The 25,622-nt window shown below is 32.1% G+C and overlaps 1 protein-coding gene across 1 annotated transcript; it reads right to left on the reverse strand.

Annotated features, from left to right (window-relative positions):
• Positions 1–15,238: 15,238 nt before the first annotated feature.
• Positions 15,239–21,059, reverse strand: OdsH (Ods-site homeobox). Its single transcript, XM_088233173.1, has 3 exons — positions 20,946–21,059; positions 18,510–18,649; positions 15,239–16,190 (listed from the first exon to the last, which is right to left on the reverse strand). Exons 1-3 carry the CDS (start codon positions 21,057–21,059, stop codon positions 15,551–15,553), a joined length of 894 nt encoding a protein of 297 aa, XP_088089299.1. The 3' UTR covers positions 15,239–15,550.
• Between the last annotated feature and the right edge of the window lie 4,563 nt (positions 21,060–25,622).

The raw sequence follows: 25,622 nt of genomic DNA on the forward strand, positions 1-25,622 counted from the left end.
GTCTGGTCATGTCAAAAGCAGACAGAACCGAAGGGCATGTATGACAAGATGTATGAATGTGGAAGAGGCTAGGATTGTATGCCAGGATAGACGTGTGTGGCGGTCCATTCTCTCTACCTACCCCTACGGGGAAATGGCGTGATGGTAGTAGTAGTAGTAGTAGGGGAACAAGCGAGTTTAAATTTATTTAAAATAAATGAGGTTTCTTACTGGTGGTAAAAATTAGAGCGTACAATTATATGGCGAATTTCTCGAAAATTCATGAAAAATTAATAAAATTTATTTTCATAAAAAACAACTACTTTGAACGACGTCACTAGTTCTTCATTATCAACCAATGATAGAGTGTTGTGATAGATTTTCGGTTTACGGGAAGTCATTTAATCCACAGCGAATTAGTAACGAGAAAATGTTTAAAAAAGCATTAAAAAAATGGATAGTGGAGCTAGGTAGAAGTAAAATAGATTGTCTCATTCGCCCAAATCAATATTGAATCAACTGCTCCACAAGCGTATAGCTTATGTAAGGTTTTTGTTATTTTCGTTGTACGTTTTGTAATATAAATAATATAGATGTACATGTATACCTAGTTTGTAAAACAGTCTGAATATTTTGTTGATTATCTCGGTTTATTAAGTTAGTCTTCTTTGTTTATTCTCAACTGTAAAAACATTTTCAAAAGTATATTGTTAAGTGTCCTCGGCACGGGTAACCCCAGTGAGGTCACATTATTTTTATTATTGTTTATAGTTTGTTAGAGTAAAATATGAATAAATAAATAAATAAATAACAGGTTGGACCCATTGAAGAAAAATTGTGACGTCACACGCGGAGTAATTACAAATCTTTAAAATACATAACACTAAACATGTATATTTGAATTGGGCGCAGTTTGATAGTCTATTAAGAAATAGTTTTAAAAAACACTAAACTCCCGGAAGGCAAATTTAAGTATTAATTGAAACTTAATAAAATTAATATTTTTACACCTATTTTAATTATACGCATTTAAATATTAATTAAATTTTCATAATCATCGTAGCAAAATACTGAACTTAGTTTAATTTGAACTCGTTTATTCCCATAATTCTATAAAATCATGAATGCCAACCCCCGATTTCACTCATAGAACATATATACAGGGTGTTCTTTAAACCCTGTCACATCCGAAACCACGATAATCAGTGTGAGCAAGAAGACATATTGGCACATTAAAATATTTTTTTAGAACAAATAAAATTTAAAAAAATAAAATATTTAAAAAACAAATGGTTGCTAGCTTCTGCAGGAGTGAAACGAGGAGAGGGAGGGGAGAGTCTGACACACCGTGAACCACGCGGCCGCGCCCCCTTCGCTTCTCCCCTGCAGGAGTAAGCAACCATTTGTTCTTTTTAATATTTTATTTTTACAAATTTTCTTCGTTCTAAATATTTTTTTAAATATGCCAATATGTCTTCTAACCCATACTGATCATCGTGGTTTCGGATGTGACAGGGTTTAAAGAACACCCTGTATAATCACGTATATAACATAAGAATTTGTTTAGTCTTCCACCAGTTTGACGATGTCGGGCAATGCGAAACCCGGTCATTGGTGAAAATTACACACAGAGTGTATTAAAGTAACTAAAGACTTACTATTATTACAATGAAATAAACCTTTTTAATATTTAAATAAATGATCACATTATGTGCATGTAAAATTGTCTAAATTTCACAACATATGAGGCCAGTAAATTGTAAAATACCAAAACGAAAATAGAATACCTAAAACTGTAAAACTTCAAAAGAATTCCGCTCAAATAAAATAACCATGAAAACACTTTAACTCATTCAGAACCACCCTCGAATAATCGCATTGCCAAAATAAAATAATGTAGTCAGTAATAATTATAATTCTAAAAACCCGTTCGAGTGATATAAACATATTCTAAGGTCAAGTCATGTTATGCCTTTATGCGTTTTCTTTTATTATGAACACTTTTAATAAATGAAATCCCTCTTCTGCAATGCTAATCTCAACTTGAAAATAAGGCAAAGATTGGTAAAATGTTATGTGTGGTCCGTATTGTTGTATGGCGGTGAGACTTGGACTCTGAAAGTGAACACTACGAATCGCAAAATGCTTAAGATATCTTGGACAGGCCTGATAACGAACTCAGAAGTCTTAAGTCGAGCTAAAACGAACAGAGAACTTTTAACCACCATAAAAGTTAGTAAAATTTCATATCTAGGGCAAATAATGCGTGGAAAAGGTACCAATTGCTTCATTTAATTTTAAAGGCAAGATTGAAAGTCACATAACGGTTAGAAGAAGACATATGGCCTGGCTGCGAAATAAACGAGACTGGACTGGCTTTAGGACTGTGGAGCAAATTTTTCGGGCAGCACAGGACATGGATACTTTTGCCAGAGTGATTGCCAACGTTGGGGATACCTAACAGGGCACTAAAAGAAGAAGAAGACTAACAGTTGATTAACTCACTACTCTGCTAATGTAAGTTTTTTTTAATCATTGTCATAAACTAGGAAATAATTAAACTACTAAATAATTAGGAGACCATATTATAGAATTACATTCAAGCAAACTACGAACAAATGATTTATACAATGTAATTGCAATTTTCGGGCTTTTGAGTGGTCAATGTGATGTAAAAATTCCTGAGAATGTAATTCAAATGTGTTATACTTTGTATTAGAGTAGATCCCAGCAGAATACTCGTACGAGGTTTTCCTGTAATTTGAATTATTTAATACCAAAAACACGTACGACTTTTGCTCAGAGGGATTTTTCTTTTTCATTTCGTTCAATATCCTGGTTAAATTCGTCAAAACGAAAGCCATTCTCAGAAAGAGTGTACAAGTTTGGATTTTGTCTAAAGGAAGAGACCATTACAGGAGACTGCTGCGATATATTGGTGTTGTCCAGATGTTTATTGTTTAAGTAATAATTTTCGGCATCGTGGTGTAATGGACAGCGCATTTACCTACCATGCTATAAGCTCGGGTTCGATTTCCGACATGGTCGATATGAAATATTATCTAAAAGGGTGTTTTGACACTAGAATATTTCATAGTCTCTTGACTGGTTCCTTCATGTAACAAGAATTATCAAGATACGCTGCGATGGGTGTACTAATGCAGCACCTCATGCACCATTAGGTGCGGAAACGGAATGATGATGATGACGAATAATTTATAATTTTAATATTGGATATTATTTAATAATGTACACGCTTCCACTTTCCATTATGTTGTATCCCAATTCAACACAGGGCTCTTGGCCTCACATAATTTGGGATACATTATTACTATATTTTTATAATACACTTATATATATTAGTATAAATGAATAAATAATAAAAATAAATGATTTATAAATAAAAAATATTTCCTTTTAAGAATTTCGAAAATCGAACCCGCCGTTTTGCATAGTAGTCAAATACGCTGAACATAAAAACGACGACGCAGACATAGTTATTGTTTGATATTAAATACATTTTAATGATTATTAATTCAAATAAAAGTTAGAATTATGGTTGTATATTTTTTGTTTGTTGTTTTATTTTAAGTGATGCCACGTCGGCTCTGCCTCAAGGTGTTATCTGTTCCGGAAAGTGTAAACCTTTTATTCCAGTCCGCCTCGGAATTGAGATATTAAGTCCGCCGAGCGAAACAAAGAGTCGGCGATTTGGTCCGCCTCATAAAACAATTATTGCTTCGCGGGAACCGCCTCGCGCCTCTCCACCGCGCCGCGCCGCCCTAACCGCATCTGCTGAACTAATCTGTGGCGAACTAGTAATGCCAATTATTGCTAATTCTATTTCATATAATTCGCTTAGCATGTGAAATGCTATTGCTGTACTAATTTATTATTCGCGCTGCTCCGGATACCCCCCCCATTAAAACTTAATTAAAACACTCCACAACATGCAGAAAACGGATTCCATTCCATTTCGGATACATTAGATGGGCAGCTTGCCCACCACATACCGCACACCGCATCTGAGGACATTCTCCTTGGCGGTGCCCACATACACGGAAAATTTGCTCGTTGTCAAACGAGAAAAGCTGCCCGAAGTGATTACAAAACGTTTTAAAAGCCTTGAAATTATTTTTAGAAGCCACCAGATCTGTATATCCGACAGGACCTATAACAGGGCCACGGATAATAGCAAAAAGCTCCATTCGGTAATCATAGATAAGGGGAAAGGGACAAGACCACAGGATGTGTTCAGAATATTTGTTAGGATAGCCGCAGCAGCACGAAGGGGAGTCAACAATATTAAAAACAAATATTTTTTTATTAAATTTACCATGACCTAATAAAAACTGCGTAGTCCAGTGATCGGGGATAACCCAAGAAGATTCTAAGCGCTGACGAATTGAAGGAAAAAAACGAAAGGTAATGCTTACATTAGGTAGGCAGTAGGTCTTTGGAAAATATAATAAACTACCCGATGAGCTAAAATACGAAAAATTGAATAATAAATTTGTTCTGACTCTCGTTTTGTAAATACGAATTATATAACCAATATTTTTTTTATTTTTTTTTAAAGAAATATTTGCGTTCTTATGATTTACCCAAATGTTTAATTTTGAGGGCCATTTTCAACGAGTTGTAAATAACTTACTATTAGAAAATGGAATCAAGTTGGGATAGAGTGGGATTCGAACCACGGACCTTTGGTCCGTGAGTCCGAGACACTAGCCACGGGACCACAACCCGATCTAAAATCATGTGTTCATTGTACATTGTACTATACGACATTTCTTAAGCATCCAGATGTTTACTAACTGAGATGGATATGTTCTCATCATCACCATGGCTGCATCATCTGCATGTCATGTGATGCTAATAACCTTATCTCCCTTAGTAGATTCACTACTTTTTTTTATTTTTAAAAGCGTTCTTATATATATTTATTCTGCTTGTGTAAGAAAAGGTTTTTGGCGTATATATTGTTGTGCTTTATTTAGTTATAAAGGTGCTAAACTTGCTTTGTTTCTTTGTTGTTCTCAATATGTGTTATCTTCTGGATATTAATATTATTTATGTCCCGAATTGAGTTGTTGTAACTCTTGGGAATGTAATTCAACGTATTATACTTGTAAAATACTTTGTGTTATATGATTTATTTATAAAAAAATCCAGAAGTGTCGCAATTAAAAAATATTTCTTAAAATCTTTTTGATAGTGATAATTATTAATATAATTTATATAGATGATGTAAAGTATTGTGTTTTATGTTTCTAATACAATAATGTTTTCTTTCTATTTAGGATGTATTAATATGTATGATATTATGTATTGTCAAAAAAAATATTTTTCTTATGTACGGTCCCAAATGAGTTTCTTTAATAACTCCTAAAAGTATAATATGTACTTTTTGTATAATACGTTTTATTGAAAATAAAAAAAATATAAAAAAATCCGAGAAAGAACTAAAAAAAAGTAATAAGGACGATCGAAATCATCATCATCATTCCATGACCATGATATCCACAAAGCGCCTCTTTGCATCTCTGTCAGCCGCCAACGCCTTTGCTTTCTACCAATTCAGGTTCTCGTCCGGAAGTTCTGACATATACTGCCGACGCCGACGCACAGTCAGCAGTGGAAGTCCAGGACGTCAAGAACCTGATGCCTTGCAAAGTAGGCAAGCGTGGTTAAGGCTCTCAGGAGGCATACGCGGAATATGGCCTAGCCAACCGTATCACCTCCGCTTGACGATGGTTGACACCAGAGTTTGCTGCGTCCGTTCTCGTATTACTTCATTCCTCACAAAATCAAACCACCGCACCTAAGATTCTTCTAAGACACCTACTCTCAAAACTCAGAATTTTGCCGTTTTGGGCCCTAGTTAGGGGCCACGATTTACACACGTAGAGGAGAATAGGTGTTATGTAGGCGATATATAGATGGCATTTGGTTTCACTGAGCAAACATCCGATCTCCAGACAGTCTTCATAAAATTGAAATAGCGACCAAATAACGGAATTAACAGGGTCTTCATTATATCACTTCTTCACAATATTTTAAATAAACCCACTTCGCCTGTTTATCTGAGAGAGCTCTTCCAACCTCTTTCACAACACGGACTATCTCTTCGTTCTAGGAACGAGAGAACCCTTTTAATACCCTGTCATTGCTCTATTTTTTTTGGCTCCTCTTTCACAGTAGTAGCCGCTCGATTGTGGAATAATCTACCCACTAATGTTAGAGACGCCACTTCTTTATTTACATTTAAGTCAAGATTGAAATGTCACTATCTAAATATTTAAATCGTTCCTTTATCCTTCTCCTTTCCTTCCCATCTCCTCTCTTTTCTTCATAGTATAGTGTTAATTTATTTATATATTTTTATTTTGTTAATCTTTTTTTTTAATTTTCGTATAAAATTGTAAGATTCAATATGTCCGTGTATTTGTAATTTTCTCAAACTGAACGGTTTGGGTAGGTAGAAAAATGCCCGCCCTTATATGTATATATATATTGTATATGTACCATCGTTACTGGAACAGGTGGCATTCAATGTTCCGATCCGCCGGTTGTGAAATAATAATGTGCTGTTCCTCGATCAACACAGCACAAACTATGGCTTGCATGCACCAATGTCCCGATTGTGTCGTATTGTAAACTCGAGACAAGATCTGGATTTTTTTTATGTAAGTCTTTATAGTTTTAAAAATTCACTAAGATAGACCGGATCTTGTCTTAAGGTAGTATTTTTTTTTGTCCTAGCTTTAACTTTATTTAGTTGTATTTTATTTTATTAGTGCCTGTATTTATTATAAGAAATTGTATTTACCATCGTTAGAATGGACTGCATAAGTCCGTCAAATAAATAAATATAAAGTGTTAAATAAATAAAATTAAACACTGTCCTCAACTTGACCCAGGACCGGGAGGAAGAGAGGCGTGTCATGCCTCAAATACCCGGAAACCATGATGCTTAGCGTAATTTGAGCGAGGGGATGAAGAAGGAAAAGAAGAATCAATGAGGAAGATGTTCAGCTAGCTTCAACATTTGAAATAATTGTCAAACTTTAAAATATTTTAAGATTTTAAATAAGGATTTCTTCTTTAAAATTACATTGCAGTTAGCAGTTGCACTTGTTATTATCAACTCATTAATTCATAATGCTAACGCTAATTGAGACATCACTAGCATGTGCCCCTACCCGCTATTGCCATGTCGTGCCCTATCATAATAATATTATACACCGGACATAATGCTTTAAGGATTAGGATTGATTGAGACATTATCAGAGAAATTCCCAATAAAGGAGTACGTTATTTGTTCTTCACCATCGCCATCATCATCCCCCTTTCCTCACCAAGTTATGCATTGGGCACTACGTTTAAAACCGAATGCAGTTTAGTTCAATTATCTGCTGCATGAAGATAGTGTGATCAGTCTTTCGTTTTATGTGTCAGTCAATATTGCAGTTCAAAATACTTTAGACCATATTTCACGTCCACCATGCCAGACTACGAACCCCTAGACCTTAATAATAGTAGGCGAACGTGTCAACTACTGCGAAAGTAGGCGAACTTATCTCAACTTGAACAAAAAACCATCCTTCATCTAAATTTATGCATCTCATGCGCGCGCGCCGATTATTCCGACTTTTGACATGTCTATCTTCAAATATTTGTTGAATTTCGTCATGCTGTGTCTTTCTCGGTCTTCCTCTTTTTTTACATCCATCAACATTCGCATCGTTAATCTTTTTTACCGTTGGTCGTACTTTTGCTGTCCATTCGCTCTACATGTCCAAACCAACGCAGAGCTCCTTTCATGATTTTGTCGATAATACTTATCTCAGCCTTATATGATGTACGGGTCTTAACATTTGTGTATCTATCGTACATAGTTTTACCACACATTTGTCTTAGAGATAGTATTTCGACAGCATTCAGCTCACTTTGATCCCCGTTTTTCATAATCCATCTTCGTCCCCATACATCAGGGTACTTATCTCAACCAGGGCGAATCGTTAAAATAAGCGATTATGCCTAGCTCACAATTATATTTGACTTCCGATAATAATGTTTTTTAGTTACTATGTTCATGGGAAAATAAATAAAATAATTGTTTTTAATAATAAATCACCACCGTTTATATCCTTCTACAAAAAATATCTATGAATTGCGCCCAGCGCCCAGCCCGTTCTCAGTGAACGACGAAACTAGCCGATTACCTCAGCTTATTTCTCCATACAAAAAAGTACACTATATTTTACATCTTTAACCCAAGTAAGCTATTTTAGTACTAAAACAAGCTTGGAGATTACAAATATTATTTGAAGATTCTTTATTTGCAAACTAGTATTTCGAACATCATTTCCGAAGGACTATTTTCCTTTGATAAATACCGTTGACATATGTATTATATATCACATATGACATGTAGCTTTTGCAGTGGCCGATTTTGGCGTTATTCATTTTAAAAGGAAACGGCCAGTGCTCAGTGTTGACAGATATCTTTAGTATGTAGATGAAAGTTACTGCTGAATGTCATTGTGTTATTTGTTAATAAACTTTTGTGCAAGTATTGTATTAAAATATTGTAGAATAAAGCTACGTATATGGCGCTGTTAATAATAATTGTTGTTTGAGTTGATTTTCACAGAACCTATAGTCATTTTTACTTACATATTATGTACTTATATGCAGGTATAAATCAATTGTCATTTTTTGTAGATTACCTTTAAAATAAATCACGGCTCGCCAATGATCTCAACTTGATTTTCTTATTAAGGATTTTGACTTAAGAGCAGCCATCAAGACGTGTATGAGGTTCTGGATCTATTTCACGCACATAACTGTGTTCTGTACCCTCCTGGACACAGAGTAACCTTCTTGATTATTTTTTTTTAAAACATTTTTCTTTTATATTTCGCCCAGATGCCAGTCCGAGGCTTCGATTGCAATACGCAGATCGTAAATTAACCTGTATTTTTGATACAGTCATTGGAACATATGATTGTTGTGAAATGCGAATCAAGTTGTGGTAGAGGGTGATTCACATCTCGGACCATGGATCCGTGAGTCTGCTACTCTAGCCATAGGACCATAACCTGATTCGTAAAAAAAACTGTTTTTTTAAAGCAAATACATATCGTTATAATACATAAATTACACGCAGAGTTACAGGAGATGCAAACACCACCATGTCCAAACATGCACCAAAATAAGGTAAATATTATTTAGTCATATGTTGCGTGATGTGTGGGGTGGATTAATTTTTAAATAAAAAAGTAGGCTATATTAAAAAGATATTTGGTTATTTATTGGGGAATAAGATTTTTTTAATGTGAAACCCCTGCATAGGGAACTCTGCATTCCAGATAAACTAACTGACAGACGTCTTACGCTTCTTACGCGTCTTCTTACGCGCTTCTTACGTCTTACGCGTCTTACGCTTCCCCCGGAAACTCTGCATTCCAGATGAACTAGTTGACAGACGTCTTACGCTTAGATCAGCTACATCTACGTCGAAAGGAAAAGTTATTATACCTCTACGCAAACAGTGCACTAAATTCGGCGAACGTGCATTTGCGGTCGCAGGCCCTACGGTGATGTTTCGGAAGAAACTTAAAACCCACTTGTTCTCTAAATCATTTGAATAAATTCTTAGCATGTGGTGGAAAATTAGTATGAAAAAGTACATTATTTTTCTTAAATTAAAAAGTTAAAGTTAAAATTAAATTTATATCTTTATATAATCAATTTGTAAAGCGCCCTTGAGGTTTTATATTACGAAAATGGCGCTATATAAGTTATCCACAATTATTATTATTATTATATTGTTTAATTCAAGTCCTTTTTTATTATTTGAATGTAAAAATGGATATGGAGAGGTTTTTAAGCATATCAAGTCTTGAAAAACGCAGATGCATTGCAGATATAATCTGCATGTATAAAATTATGAACTGTCTCATTGATGCCCCTGAAATTTTGCAAAAGATTCTTTTTAACGTTCCCACCCGTAGACTAAGAAATAATGAAATGCTTTTCCTCGGTCACTACAGGACCAATTATGGTGCACAGTCGCCTTTGCCCAGAATGATCAGGCGGGTGAACGATCATCAAGATCTTGATTATTATGGTGTAAGGATGTCTTTCTTTACAAATCAGCTAAAGAATCTGTATAGTTAGCCTATGCTTTTTACTTAATCTAAAAAATCTATCATCTGTCTTTGCTGCTTATTTCTGTTCCTTATATTTTTTTATTCCTTTGTAAAAATTTCTTTTAATTGTAATGTTTATAATGGACTTTGTCCGTAAATAAATAAATAAATAAATAAATAAATAAAATTTTAACTACTGTATCCTCATTAACTGCATGTATTTTTTTTTTCTTAATTTATTGTATTTAACGGTGATAGTAAAGGTGAAAATATATTGTCCTGACAAAGAGACTAGTACGTCTCGAAACTGGTAAACATAAAAAGTCGGTAGGTAAGTGGTTAAATGCTAATATTTACTAACATTTAGTAAAAACTGTCTTTAAAACCAAATCCAACACATTTTTACTCCGATTGTGCCTACCATTGGTCGCACGCGTATCGTATAATAAGGGCACATTTAGTGAGTTAAAAATCCTCCACGTAAATATTATTTTCGCCCAAATTGTAGATTTGCGGTAATGCACGCCGACCGACCATATCTGTTGTAAAAATAAATAAATAAGTATGCAAATTGTATATTTGAAGCTCTTACTTTGTGGTTATTCATTATAATAAAATAAATAAAAACAACTTTGATTTTAACCAATTTTTTTTCTACCGACCGGTTTCAAAGCTATAAAAGCTATAAAAGCTTCTTTATCGATGTATACTTAACTTATGAATTCTATACTATTTTATAATGTCAATGCTGCGGATGGAGCTTATAAATCAAGTATTTTTGTCTTGTAAGGGTGGGAAGCGTCATGCAAGATATGTATGATATTTAAAACTAGACAGGAGTGGACCAAAGGAAAAATTGTTCATTTGCTCATTTATAATTTTTATCTTATTATGAATCGCTTTTTTAATTTCTAAGATTTCCAAGTTGCCTAATTTAAATATTTTATTTTTAACATGAAGAACTTTTAAATTAGTGTCTTGAAACTATTATAATTTGCTATAGACTTACTCCATACGCAGCATTGATATAATAAAATAGAATATAATTCATTAGTTACGTATACCTTGATAAATAAGCTTATATAGCTTTGAAATCGGTCGGTAGAACAAATAAAAAATAAGTGGTAAAAAAAAAAGTCGTTTTTATTTATTTTATCATAAAGAAGCATGTGTTTAAATCACAATTTTAAGGTTTATGTATTGCCTTCTTCTAAATAAGAAGACGTGGGATTTGAAATATTACAAACAATAAAATAAAACAGGTTTTCTGAAATAATTTCATTTAATAAATAGTTTTCATTAAGTTCTATTATTTCTACTAATCTAATATTGTTTCTATTCATCAATACAACTAATCAATATTGGATTGATACATTCTTTTCTCTCAGAGGAAAGGATTGATTGCTTATGTCTACGTTTATATTCTACCATTAACATGTAAAATAATTTATTAAATAAGATTTATGTGCTAGACGAACTTACATCTAATTTATACAATGATATTTTCGTTAAATACTATTTATAGGTGATAACGTACATACATAAAGAAACAATATTCTATATTGACGATTTTGTTTTGGATAAACCTGTTGTTAATTGAGAAAATAATCATTAAACAATATTAGAAAAGCGTTGAGATATTTACTCTACAACGCCCTTAAGTCATGAAAATGGCGCTATACAAATCATAAAAAATATCTTGTTGTAAATCAGTGGATTTAACCAGCTAGATATGTTATAATTATTGATATATTGAGTGCAACAGATGTAGAGATCATGTATGAAAATATGGTATGGAAATCTAGGCATTTTTACAGGACTTATGGCCTGTTATTGGCCGGTTTAAGTGGGCACTTTACACAATTCTGCCCATGTTTAAAAATCCACATTTCCTCAACTCTACCATCTGTTGACGTTTGTGAAGTAAAATCTGAAACATTTTTCATGTGCGTGAGATTCATCCAGCTGAATCATTCCCCCTACTAGGCGACGCCTGAAAACCATTTTTCATTTTTTATACTTCTTATACCAGTTAGTTTAATCTACAATGTTTTGATGATTTATAAACATTTGGACATACCCAAAACATCGCATGGAGTATTCACTTATAAACAATGTATCTACGAAAGGACCCGCTTAATTCGATACATCACAAAATGTTCACCAAAGCAACCCATGGGTTTGATTGATGGTTACTCATTCGACTTTTTCCATCGCGTTTGAAATAACAATATTTTCAAAATTCGAACAATAAAGGATGCAAACTCAAATACGGCTGAGATAAATTCTCCAAACGCCTATTACAAATCACACATTAATTTGAAATTGCCATCAGAACGGGTGTTGACGCTCAAAATCTGTCTTTCGAATTAGGAATTAGCATAATTTAGCAGTTAAAACGATTAAAAATGACAGATTTAGAAATTTACTGAGATCATGTATAAAAATTTAATTGACAGTAAATGCTAATTGGTAAACTAGATACTCACCAACCAAAAACAAAGTAATTCATTGTGAAAATAATATTAGACGTGATTTATCTTATTACACTGTTTTATTAATGTTCTTTTTTAAATATATTAGTACATTTGTACGGTTATAGTTTTGACTAACGAGACATTGAGGGTTGGGTTAGAAAAACGTAAGAAAAATTACTTAATTTACCCACAGGAATGGTTGAAATACATATTTTAAACGTGAATGTTATTTTAGTTTTCAATTTAATAAAACAAAAAGAATACATTGTCCAACAAGACGTTAACGTTGTTTACGATTTAATACGAGCTTTTAAATGACTTGTCTTGTTAAATTAGTAAAATAAATAACACATTTTTAATCGGTTTGAATTGCAATATTTTTAATGCTATTGTTGTTTTGATATTTTTTGCAAAAAAATCATGCTTTTATTTATTAATTTTTGTTTATATGCCCGTTATTATACATATTAAACATAAACACAATACAAATTCAATGTTTTAAAAAACAGTTTTTTCTAAAAAAATTATTTTCTTTATGCTCTAAATTCTCTATACGATCTTCCATTTAAACTAATACTTTATTGCACTTTTGTCCATTACATTTACATTCAGAAATAAATACGATAATTTAAATACAATAAATAATTTAATGAAATTTAATAAAAGAAAATATTTTAAATAATAAGTATAGTTATTAACAAAAGCCCCCAGTTGTCTGAAAAAATATGGTAAAGTTTTTAAATCCAAGAACTAAAAAACATCAACATCAACATCATCATGGCAAAATATGTTAAATCTTTTATACTGTTAAATTCATTCCTGAATATATATTTTATAATATTGTTAAAAAATATCTAATTTAAGTGGCAGATTTTTTTTTAATGTATTGCATTTTTTTTCTAACTTTTTCATCTAATATGTATGCATTAGTACTTAAAAAAAACTAAAGTAACCTTTAAAGAAATTTTGGAAAAAAATTATACCGACTCACGAGTCATGCTTTTTTTCCGTTTATGGGATAGTTTATTTTATATTTGAAACATTTATTGTATAAAAGCAAAAATAAATTAATAAAAACATTTGGTTACAAGCGTAAATAGCAGATAAATTACAGTATTTTGTAAAAATAAAAACATGTCCTAATTTTAAAATGCCAGGGGCTTTTGTGTATGACAGTTAATAAATTGAACGTGACATGTTGACAATTTATTTGTTTCCCTTAATGATATTTGTACATGTTAATTCTAAGTTTATAGCCAACTTATAAATAATCAATAGTATTTTTCAGTTCTATACATTAATGAATTTTAAAATGCATTTTCATCAACTGATTTACAAACAAAATGTCATGGAGTGATTTCTGTGTTACGTGCACTAAACTATTAACGTTGTAACGAATTCGTATTAACAGTGTTTTATTGTGAATAAAAAAAACTAGGTACACACATGATCTTTGTGAGTGCTTACTAAAAATTGTTTGTAACGAATAAAAAATGTAAAATTTAAATTTTAAATATTTATGTACATTATTTTCAATTCGATATGTAAATATTATCAATAACATTGCATTTTTAATATTGACACAAGTAAAAAACTGGCTGTATTTTATTGTATAAGGTTCATTACACAAAGTGGAAAAGATTTTTTTATTAATACGCGGTACGTGTAAACTCGCGGGATTTTGGTTATTATTATTATCAAGGTAGGAACGTAAGTACATTTTAAAGGTAAAGAATAATTAATTATTTAGATACTTTAAAGACATCCTTTGTATAAATTATGATGTCTTAAAAAGTTTAAAAGCGGTTTGCACATTTCTTTAATATCTTTATCTTTAATAACCTCTGTTTTATGTATGCATAGCAATAAGTTTTCAAATCAAATATTCTAGTTTTGCTACTAACACAAACGAAATTTGCATGTTTTGATAATTTACAGACAGGCGCACCCATTGACACAGGCTTATTAAACATTCGGATGCACCATATTTTTGTAATATGTAACTAAAATATCATCGATTAATTTTTTTTAAATCCTGCAGAAAGTTTTAACTTTTTTGTGTGTAATTAAAATTCATCAGTATATTTTGAAATTTAAAAAAATATGTATTTGATTCATAGTAAAAATTATTAATTAAACGTAGAAAGTATGTAACTTATTTGAAAATAACCGAAAAAACATGCTATTTAAAAAAAATATGGTTCAGTAATTTTAACCATACGTTTTGTGTCACCGGATAGTATTTGTTAAAAATTGAATTTCACAGAAAAAAACAAGGCGAATCAATTTTCAGTCGCCGATTAAAAAAAAATTCGAGACAAAATACAAAGCTGCGAAACGACCCGGACCAAATTAAAATATTAATCGTTAATGTAAATAATAATTAAATTTTACAAAAAACTAAGTAAAGTGTATTTTACTCATATTCAATAAATAAAATAAAAAAAAGCGAAAAAATTCATTTTTAATAAGAAAAAATCGAAAAACACCGGGACATATTTTTTCAGCAGTCAAATATATATTTTTAATAAAAATGTGAATAGTAGAAAAACTCAATCTTTTAAATATGGTATAGTTAATATGAATTTTAAACAGGTTTTACAAAAAGTTGTCACTGTTTTGAATATCATCAATCATATCTGCACAATATGTAATAGTCTACATTTTTTTGTATATGATAAAACCGATATTTTTGCTACAAAAAATACCCTAGTTCATTGGAAAAGATTTTTATTATTTATTAGGTATCTGATATTGGAGCAAAAAGTATGGTGTTCATTTTCAAAATTACAAATTGCAAGTTTTTGCTAGTCGATTCCATACATGTTTATTGATCTTTAATTACGAAAGTGTAACGTCGAAATAACACAAGTTCTAACATGTGCTTTTAATTTATATTTACACGATAATATTATTGTTTTCTTACGAAGATATTCACGTGTTTAATAGTGACTCTATACTAAATGGGTTGTGTTTTCTGGGTCCATTTTTTTGTTCGGCCGCCCCCATCGCCGCTCCCGCCGTAAGATCGAGAGAAACCGCTCTCTGACTGTCGAAATCGAATCTCGTCGCCGACGCATCGAATCTCGTCGCCGAGGGATCGAATCTCGTCGCCGAGGTGTCGAACCTCGTCACCGAGGGGTCGAATCGCGTCACCGAGGTGTCGAATCTCGACGCCGACGAAGGGTCGAAGCGGATTGAGGGGTTAAACGACGTCGCGAGGAAGCTTGCGGGGTGCAAGACTTTCCCGGGTGTGGGGCTGAAGTTTCTCGTGCTGTGCACATCCGATGTTGAACTGTCAGAGTTGTGACTCGAGTTCAAGTTATCGGTCAAGTGTCGCCTGATGGAGAAGTCTTCTGGCCCGGAATCATCGTCAGAATCGCCGCCATTGACCACGTCTATCATGCATTCTTCACCGTCGACCTCGCCATCGGAGTCCGTCAGGATGCCAGCGTTTCTGTGTTGAGCGAGGTACTCTTGACGAAGAGCATCCAAATCCACGGCGATACCTTTAGCTCTCAGTTTTCTCGCCTGGCGGTCCAAAGCTTTGGCGAGCTTCTTTCGTCGTCTCGCCCTGTTAAAAAAAAAAAAAATCATTAGAAAATGCTTTAAGAAGGCCACGATAAACGAATAAAATACCCGAAATCAAAACATTTTCAGGTAATTGACTTCTGTGCACAAGAAACTATTTTATATTACTGCTTCCTTTGTATATTATCAAGTCACTTAAAATGTAAGTATATAAAAACTGATAGAATTTATTGGTTTAACATATTTTGTTTTGGTTTTTCCTACAACTTTTTTTTTCATGACTTAAATTTTCTGCATAAAAGTCCGTTTACTTGTGAACAATACAATAAATGTGACAATATTGTCTTGTCCAAGCTTCGCTCAGCTGGATCACGCGAAACAAACGCTGAGACAATACGAAAATTCGGCCGCAATTTACGCGTTAGCACTGCGAAAACACTACGGCGTTTATTACTAGCGAGTTTACAAAAAACAATATTGACTTGTTTTGGAATTGTTTAAGGACGAACAAAGTAGTAAAAATGTTTATTTCTGCCTCCATTTTCGGCAGAAAAAATGTGCGGGAGCGACACCTTCACGATGAGCAAATCGCTACTGTCACAAGGTCCTGTCCGTGCGTGTTCACATGAAGACAATGCTTCCGCGCGCGGCGGAAGGGGGCTATCACTGTTCCGTGGAGATAGCTTGCTTGTTATCCCTGTAGCGATGTCTTAGGATAATTTACACGTCGAAAATCCTGGACAAAACATTATTCTATTGTCCACATGTAAACGGCTTTTGACTGTGACACTTTTCTTAACTATTGAAACTTGAGAACATGTTTTAATTTATTTATTTATTTAACAAATTTACGGACAATGTATAATTTAAACAAATCATACAACAAAAAATAATAATAATACAGTAACAAATAATAGAAGCAATACAAAAAAAGAAAAGCAAAGACAAGTTAATACATTAGACAGGCATTATGGAATCCAGGTTAATTCTACAAATATACAGTCAATTTATTGGGAATATTTCTATACCTCAGAGGCAGACGGATGCAAATCCAAACATCAAATGTTCAAAAAAAGCCTCAAGAATCTACTTTCTCTAAGTAATTTCTAATATTTTATCGTAATAATTTGTATTTCCAGTATCTTCATACATTAGTTTTTTTCAATAAGGCTCACTTTTCTTCAAAATCACTGGATACGAATATCGAAATGTCATTTCACCAAATTCTGGATTTGCATCCGTCTGCCTCCGAGGTACAGATTTTTTCAGTCTATTTGTAAAAAAAACTCAATTTACAATAAAAATAATTAAGATCTTGATTTTCATTTACAAATCTAATCATTCTCTGTAGAGGCGCATGGAAACCACAATTGAAGACCGTTTTAACAAAACGAAATATCTACAAAATGTATTTTTTTCATGAGAAGGTTTTTTCATGTTTAAAATAAAACTATTACGATTTTAAATAAAATAAAAATTACGTTTTTTAGATAAAATCTTTACACGTGTATCAAAAATCAACTATGTAAAATCAGTAAAAAAATTATAAAAATGTTCTAAATTCACGAATTTTCACAAAAAAGAAATATCTACATATTTTAGTGATTTTTTTGGAAATTTGATTTATGTTGGGAATTAAATATGTTTACTTCGGCGAGAAATCAATTTAAACTGATTTTTTGTAAAATCATATGTTTACTGACATATCTAAGTACCTATGTAAATATACACATTTGGGTACACACCTCCTATATATTTTTTACATACATAATACCACAAATAAAGTGATAACAAAATATATTTCAAATAATATTATTGTATTATTATTATTATACTGCTTTTTTCTTGGCCGAAATCAAATTATGTTTGTGTCTTTTTTTCGATTTTAAACTTAACACTCCAAAAAAATATGTAGATATTTCGCTTTGTGAAAACTCTATGTAGTGTAGTTATTTCGTTTTTGTAAAAATTCGCGATATTTGAACCGCTACAACTTCGCATATATATCGTTTTGTTAAAGTTTAAAGTATTTCACCAATCGGTAAAGCTCACATGGAAGAACGCATTTCAATAAAAAAACGCATTTGTTTTTTTTTTTGTGGAAATTTCACTTTGTCAAAACGGTCCTCAATTAGTCTTATGATGACCGAGGGTCAGAATTTCATTATTTCTGAGTCTACGTGAAGGAACATTAAGAGATATTTGTCGGAGAATAAAGATACAAACACAATTTTGGTGTCTGGGAAATAACATAATTTTAAATTAAACAAATTCCTGCTCAGTTTTTTAAATATTCAGACGAATGATTTTATTTGCTTCTCTTAAACGGATATCAGAGTTCATGAAATGATAAGGGGCTCACCTTTCTCTGGCCTTCAGTTCATTGGGCGGGATCGGTTCACCAGAGCAGGATTGGGGGTGAGCGTTGTGGGCGGGCCGCCCCGGCCCCTTCTTTGTGTGTTCCTTTTTCCTCCATTTCGCGCGTCTGTTTTGGAACCAAACCTGAGAACAAGATAAAATAAATCATTATTTTTTCGCTTTTAAACAATACTCTAGTTATGATTGTTTAAATAAATGTACTTTTAAAAAACATAGACATATTCAACTGCAGTAAACACAATTTTAAAACAATAATTAAAAAACTGTTTTATGAAAAAATTATGTTTCTTTATAAAAAAAATATTTTTACATTATAAATTTAAGTTGTTTCTATTCACTTATATCAAACACAAACTCACCCTGTCTATAAACCCACCCTCACACCCATATACACTCACACAAATATTCACATACCTACCAAAACCATACTCAAAACACAAAAAAACTTGCACACATGCACGTCTATGAATTAATATCTAACTGAACTGGATTTTTACAACTGTATTTATGTAGGAAACTGATTTGGCTTTATTTTATGTTTTTTTTATAATGTTGTGCATATTTTTTGAATAGCTGTTTTTTTTCTGAACAAAATAAATAAAATAAAATTAAAATCAACAAAATAAAAAATAAAAAGCAAATCTATTTGAGATAATGTATCTAGGTATAAAACATTTTTTTATTTGTTTTCAAAAATATTTACATTATAGTCTTAAAAAAAGTCCCGCTGAGTTGTATACATACTAGTCGTCAGCAGGTTCTTATAAATTGCTTCGATTTATAATAATTTTACTAGAAAAACGTTACATATTTATCCCATATTTTGTTTTATTTATTTTTGCACCACAACAGGCCAGGAGGCCCAATTACAGTGGTGAATCACAGAACACCCAGGCTTGAGAAAATACACATTTTAATTTTTGTGTTCTCACCGGGAATCGAACCCGGAACCTTTCGTGTGTGAGTCAAGCGTCTTGACCACTACACCACGGAGGCAGCCACATTTTATTACACTATCAAAAACTAAAAACCATCACTAATACAAAAATCTTTTTTCGATTAACCATAATTTGAGCATACGTCTCACTACTGTATTTAACTCAGTATTTTTCATATTGTTTGGTAACATGTTAAATATTTTAGGTACACTGTATTGCAGTGTCCTTTTGCCATATTTATTGCAATATCTAGGAACAGCTAGCCCTTCCATACTAGTAAACCTGGTGTTGTAATCATGTACCAACTTGTGTTTATACTCGGAATGCGGCGCATGCTGACAAATTAAGTTGTACCAAAGAAGTTTGTAGTTCGTTTTACTTACATACATCAGGGCCTATATTACAATAGAACGTTAACAATCTATCTATCTAAAAAGTAAAATTAAGTTTTTTGTATGAAAAATAGAATAAGTAAATCTACAAGAAAAAAATCTAAACATAAACTCCGACGAAGATACTTTGAATTTTCATACTAATATTTCATTCTCATACGTTCATAAATATCAATTTTACTTTATATCGTCTTAATATGTGCCGATAAAGATAGTGTGTCGCCTCCTAGGTTAATATATCTACAATTAAATTTGGAAAGGTATCCAAAATAAAACACTTTTATTGTATTTAATTCTAGATTATTATTATTTTTAATTACGAGTATGTGACGCGTTTCGTCTTGTTAGGACATTATCAAACGTCCAAAACGATAATTTCCTAACAAGACGAAACGTGACACATAAATATTAAAACAATAAAAGTAGAATTAAATCCAATAAAAGTGTTTTATTTTGGATACCTAACCAAATTTCATTAAAATTAAATATTACAATGCATATAGAGAACATTTTTGGAAAAGGGAATATGAAACACTTTGACTAACACTTTTCATTATATCTATGTTTAAACATCCATATTTCTTTAATTTAATATTCACCATTTCTGTTGTGATATGTTAAGGTTAGTACGTACATATACTATCTATGTTGTCGTGTTTTTAGATGAAGAATGATTTATTTTTAATACTTTAGGCGTTAATGCCTAACTTTGTAATTAAACCTTTCAATAAATGTTAGTAAATATTTGTATATAACCACTTTTCTATGTTGACCGCTTTCGAAACAGACCCGTCTCTTCGTCAGGGTACCAATAACTCTAACATAGAAATCAACTTTTGGGTACGTCTCTTTAAAATGTTGTATTTTTAAATTGCAGAAAATGTGTTTTTTAATTACTGTTATTGTTATTAAATGGTTTATTTTGGGATAAATTGTATATATTTATTTTACAAAATGATGAAATCCAATTTTTTTCATCTCTATCTTTATCAGTCTGCATAGAACATCTATCGGCAGTTTCTTCCACTCGACTGCATGTATTTGAGGCCTAAAGCCTCCCCAAGGGTTGGCGGGATGGGCCTCCCCTACCAATAAAAACACTGTCATCTTTAACCGACTGTCTTTTGCCAGTGATTCACACCCCCGCCGCAGAGAGGGAGGAAATGAAGGAAGTTGTGAAAGGGACGGAGGAATGGCGGACATTTTGGGGAGAAAAATTAAATATCGATTGGCGGTGTTACTTTCTTAAGGGTGCGTTTATTTCGCAAGGGTTGGTTGCGTACAGTTAACATTACGAATGTAAATATTTATTTCTCGGTGTGAATAATTTTCAATAAATTTGAAGTATGTACGTTTTTTAAAGTCCGCGTTATTTTTTTTGTACATATTAATTTTTAATCTAATATGTTGATTTCTAGATTTGCATATATTTAAAGAAGTAACATTACATATCGTATATACACTTGTCTTAATATCAAATAAATAATATTTTATAAACATATATTAAACGGTTCATTATAAAAACGATTTCCATGAGACTGTCATCAATTTATTTTTTGGAAATGCAAGTCTGTATATTTAAAAAAAAAATATGTCTTAAAGATTCCACTATCATTAAATTTATATCACGGTTTTGGGTGTTTTTCTTAATAACGTATACAATTTTTATCTGTTATTTATTTGGTAAGTTTTGCTATTTTTTTTCACGAATGATCGGAAAACGGACATATAACCCACTATTTCCCAATAAAGAAGACTTAAGCAATAGAGTTGGCAAGAAAACAAAAAATTTGAGTAAAAAACATTTTACAATGAAATGGAAATCAAAATTAAGTAGATACTTATATAAAAGGTTCAGGGGCGAACCGTTTATAGAAGCAATTATGCGCAGCTTACCATTATATTAACCTATCCATAATAATATTATACGGTAACTTTATTTACAGAAAACCAAGAAAATAATTACTGTTTCTTATAAATCATTGCCATTATTTGTATTTTTCTCCAAATAAGAATAAAAATATTGTAGAGCGCGCCCAGCCTCAGCTATGAGCCAGGAAACTAGCCGATTACTCCAGCTTATATCTTCATACAAATAAGTGTACTATACTTTAAACATCTTAAACCCAGTGGCGGGATTTTTCTCCTCGAGTAAACTTGCAGATTACACAAATTCTTTGAAGATTCTCGATTTGGAAAACAGTATTTCAAACATTATTTCTTAAGGACTATTTTTCTTTGAGAGGATACTTTTGACATATGACTTGCAACACATGTGGCGCTCGACGCGGCCGTTTTTGGCATTGTTCATTTCTACAATAAATCGGCCAGTTGACATTTTAACCGCAATGAGAATACCTCATACTGACTAATTCATTGTACTATTTATTAAAAACTTTTGTATACATAATGTGTTAAAAAAATAGATAATATAGCTACACAATATAATATATCACAAAGTTACGTCGTTTGAGTTGATTTCATAAATGGGAGTTGTTGTATCACACAGAACCACAGAAAAAAAAACGATTTACAGTATTTGTCACTTACATTATATTATGTACCTACTATGCTTTTGTGTAAGGAGTTTATCTCATATCTCTATTCTATTTGTTTTGTTATTTGTAATATTTTTTGCTCCCTTTTAACTTTTGTAAATATAATACGTTTTGTTTTTGGCTATTACTACTGCAAAATGGTTAAAACCAACAAAAAACCGTTTTATAAATATTTTTTCAAAAATTGATACAAATTTATCTTTTTAACCAATCGACAGATAAAAGTTATTTTACTATTTGAATTTATGATATTAATATTTACTTTAAGTGTAAGTAACAGTTGATCGAGATACATTGCATTTATTGTACAAATGCAGTACCCTATGCACCATCTGACGAAGATAATGGTATGATGATACAAAATAATAAAAACCTCATTTTTAAGTCTTAACTTGAATAGATAGTATTTCCAAAAACTCCTTGGGAATATTATGTAAATCATTGTTTAATTCGTTTTCTAAATAAATAAAAAAAAGTCAGGACGTGAACATAAAAAATAAATTGAATAGTTAATTCAATCTTAAGTAGTCTTTATTTATGTGTGCGTAATATAATTTATAAAATTTAGTATTCAAATGTGCGTACCAATACAAACAAAAGTTAAATGTTTTAGTTCGGCGATAGGTAGTATTTAAAACACATTTATAAACGTTATTTAACAATTTAATTGTCAATAATTTTCTGAAAGTAAATTCCGAAAAGTGCATTAATAAAATTAATATACTTTTCTTGATAACCCTGTATCAATACTGAATTATATCTGTTGGCGGTGAGATCTGAATATCAAATGCCTTTGCTTGGAAGAGTAAGTTCCGAGAAATCTGTTTAGGGGTGTCTTGTCTCGTGGAAAGCGGGGGTGGGAGAAAAATATTGGAAGGGGAACAGTGCATTCTGATTGGTCCAACTTGCGATAGGGGAAAACTGTTTAAACAAGCTTCACGGTACTACAAAAACTTATTTTACTTAACTAATAGCAACTGTGAAAAGCCCATTTAAGGGTAGTCTTTTTGGATCACGATTTTCACGAATTTAAATGATGGAGATGGCATTTTTTTGGAAGAAAATTTTTGAAGCTTATCATCTCAACCATACTCTTTCTTATTGGTGCATAGAGCACTGTATTTGGTTGAGTTATTTCACCTACAAGGCAAATATTTTTTAATGTCAATTCTTCTATTTATACCAGTTAGGTAAATCAACAATATTTTGAGTGTGTCAAAATGCTTCCTAACAAGACTGGATTTCATTACTAGTAGGTGGAATAGATTAGCCAGATAAATCTCACCCAAATCAATAAAAGTTTCAACTCTTTTGCTTCGCAAAAAGTTCATGAAACGTGAGTGTTGAAACGTGGGTCGAAAGATAAATGTTACACAGTACCCTGCTAATGACAGAGCATAAGCCCTAGACTCTCATATTCTTTTTTCGGAAATGTTTTCCTTCTCGGTAGCAATATTTTTTTCTTTATAACTCTTGGCATACTCAAAACATTGTTGACTGGCTTTTTTCATGCATCTCGTTTAGTTTATTGTGATAAAAAAGTAATAATTATTTAACATTAAACTTTTTTGATTGAATTTTTTGGGGCAACTAGTTCTTGGTTGTTTTTAAATTTCAGTTAATATTAAAAAGTTGAAATGAAGGAAAATCATCTTTATTACAGTTTGATTATTTCACCAGAAATCTCTTTATTTCGTTTGAAGTCCTTAAAAAAGTTTTCCACCAGGATTCACTTTGATACGATTCGGGAATAAATTATTGGAAGGGTCCCAACCCTCCACGGTCGGAAAAATATCTCTTCTCGGAAAATCTGGAGAAAATATTTCCCACTTAAAAATAGCTGAAAACTTATTTCATCCATTCTTCATTATGAAAATGTTACTGAAAGGTCCTGAAAATACGCAGCAAGCTTCTAGACGACATTTCAAAAATTAATAAAACAAATTATGCCTTTGGAACATAATATATATATATGTGTTCAGCACCCTTGAGGTGATTTTCACAAAAATGGCGCTATATAAATTATCCAAACATATATGTAAATGTATAAATTAATTTATTCAATTTCAGACATTAATTAAGTACCTACATAATACTTGTGGCTTCGTTCGCGTGGTATTAGGGTCAAATTAGTTTATTATTAATTTGTTGGCGGTCTCCGTGGTTAAGACGTTTAACTTACGAACGGAAGGTTCCGAGATCGTTTCCCGGTGAGAAAACAAAAACTTAATGTGAAAAAAAGTGAAATGTAATAAATCTCAAGCCTGCATGTTATGTGTTGTAATTTACCACTGTAATTGGGCCTCCTGGCCTGTTATGGTGAATAACAAAGATTTTTGCCACTGAATCCGAACTCTGGGTGTATACATACGCGACACTACAAAATAATTTCACATTTTGGCATATTTTTTTTGTATTATTAAATTGGAATAAGATTTGTCCGCATGCCGTTTAGTGGTGACTTATTTATACTACGCCTGGCTCCCATGCAAGTTTTGGGTTCCATCATCGACTAGTTTACCGCGATTTTTTGTTGAAACATTGATAAAATATTGTGTAACAACCCGCATCGAACGTATTATGTAATTTTACAGCCACGACCCTTCGTAAAGAACAAAAGTGACCGCAAAGAAGTAGTAAAATAGTAAACACGGAATTATCCTCCATGTAACTATGTGACGTGGGATTATCACCTTGTGTTCCCCGGGGCTTCCCCATCCCGGGGAGAAATGGGGAAACTAAGATGGCGGCGGACCGCTTCCGGTCGGGAGTAAACGCGCCCCCGGGAATTCTGGCCATATGTGTTTAGAAGTCAAGTGATGTGTTTAGGTTTTGCAAACTTTGATCGTGATATATTTATTTATTTATTGTAAGACCAGTCTATTTAACTCATCTGGGCCTAAGGGGGTACCAAGCAGTAGCGAGTGGTGATATTTTTTATAGGTATTCTACAAAAAATAAACAATAATATGTACCTACACATAAGTACACAATATATAAGTAATATAATTATAAATAGTTATTTTTTCTATGGTTCTGTGAAAATCAACTCAAACCGCATTGATAATTATCTTTGCCATAAGAGTAGCTTTATTTTATGCATATTTAATACAATATTGCACAAAAGTTTATAAAAAACTCATTTTGGGACATGCAGATAACAATATTTATTTACAGACGTTTTTATATTTTAAACTATAACATTATT

Source organism: Micrasema longulum, unplaced genomic scaffold (genome assembly GCF_059751315.1).
Source record: "Micrasema longulum isolate JH-2025_06_02 unplaced genomic scaffold, ASM5975131v1 h1tg001067l, whole genome shotgun sequence".
In the NCBI taxonomy this organism is placed as follows: domain Eukaryota; kingdom Metazoa; phylum Arthropoda; class Insecta; order Trichoptera; family Brachycentridae; genus Micrasema; species Micrasema longulum.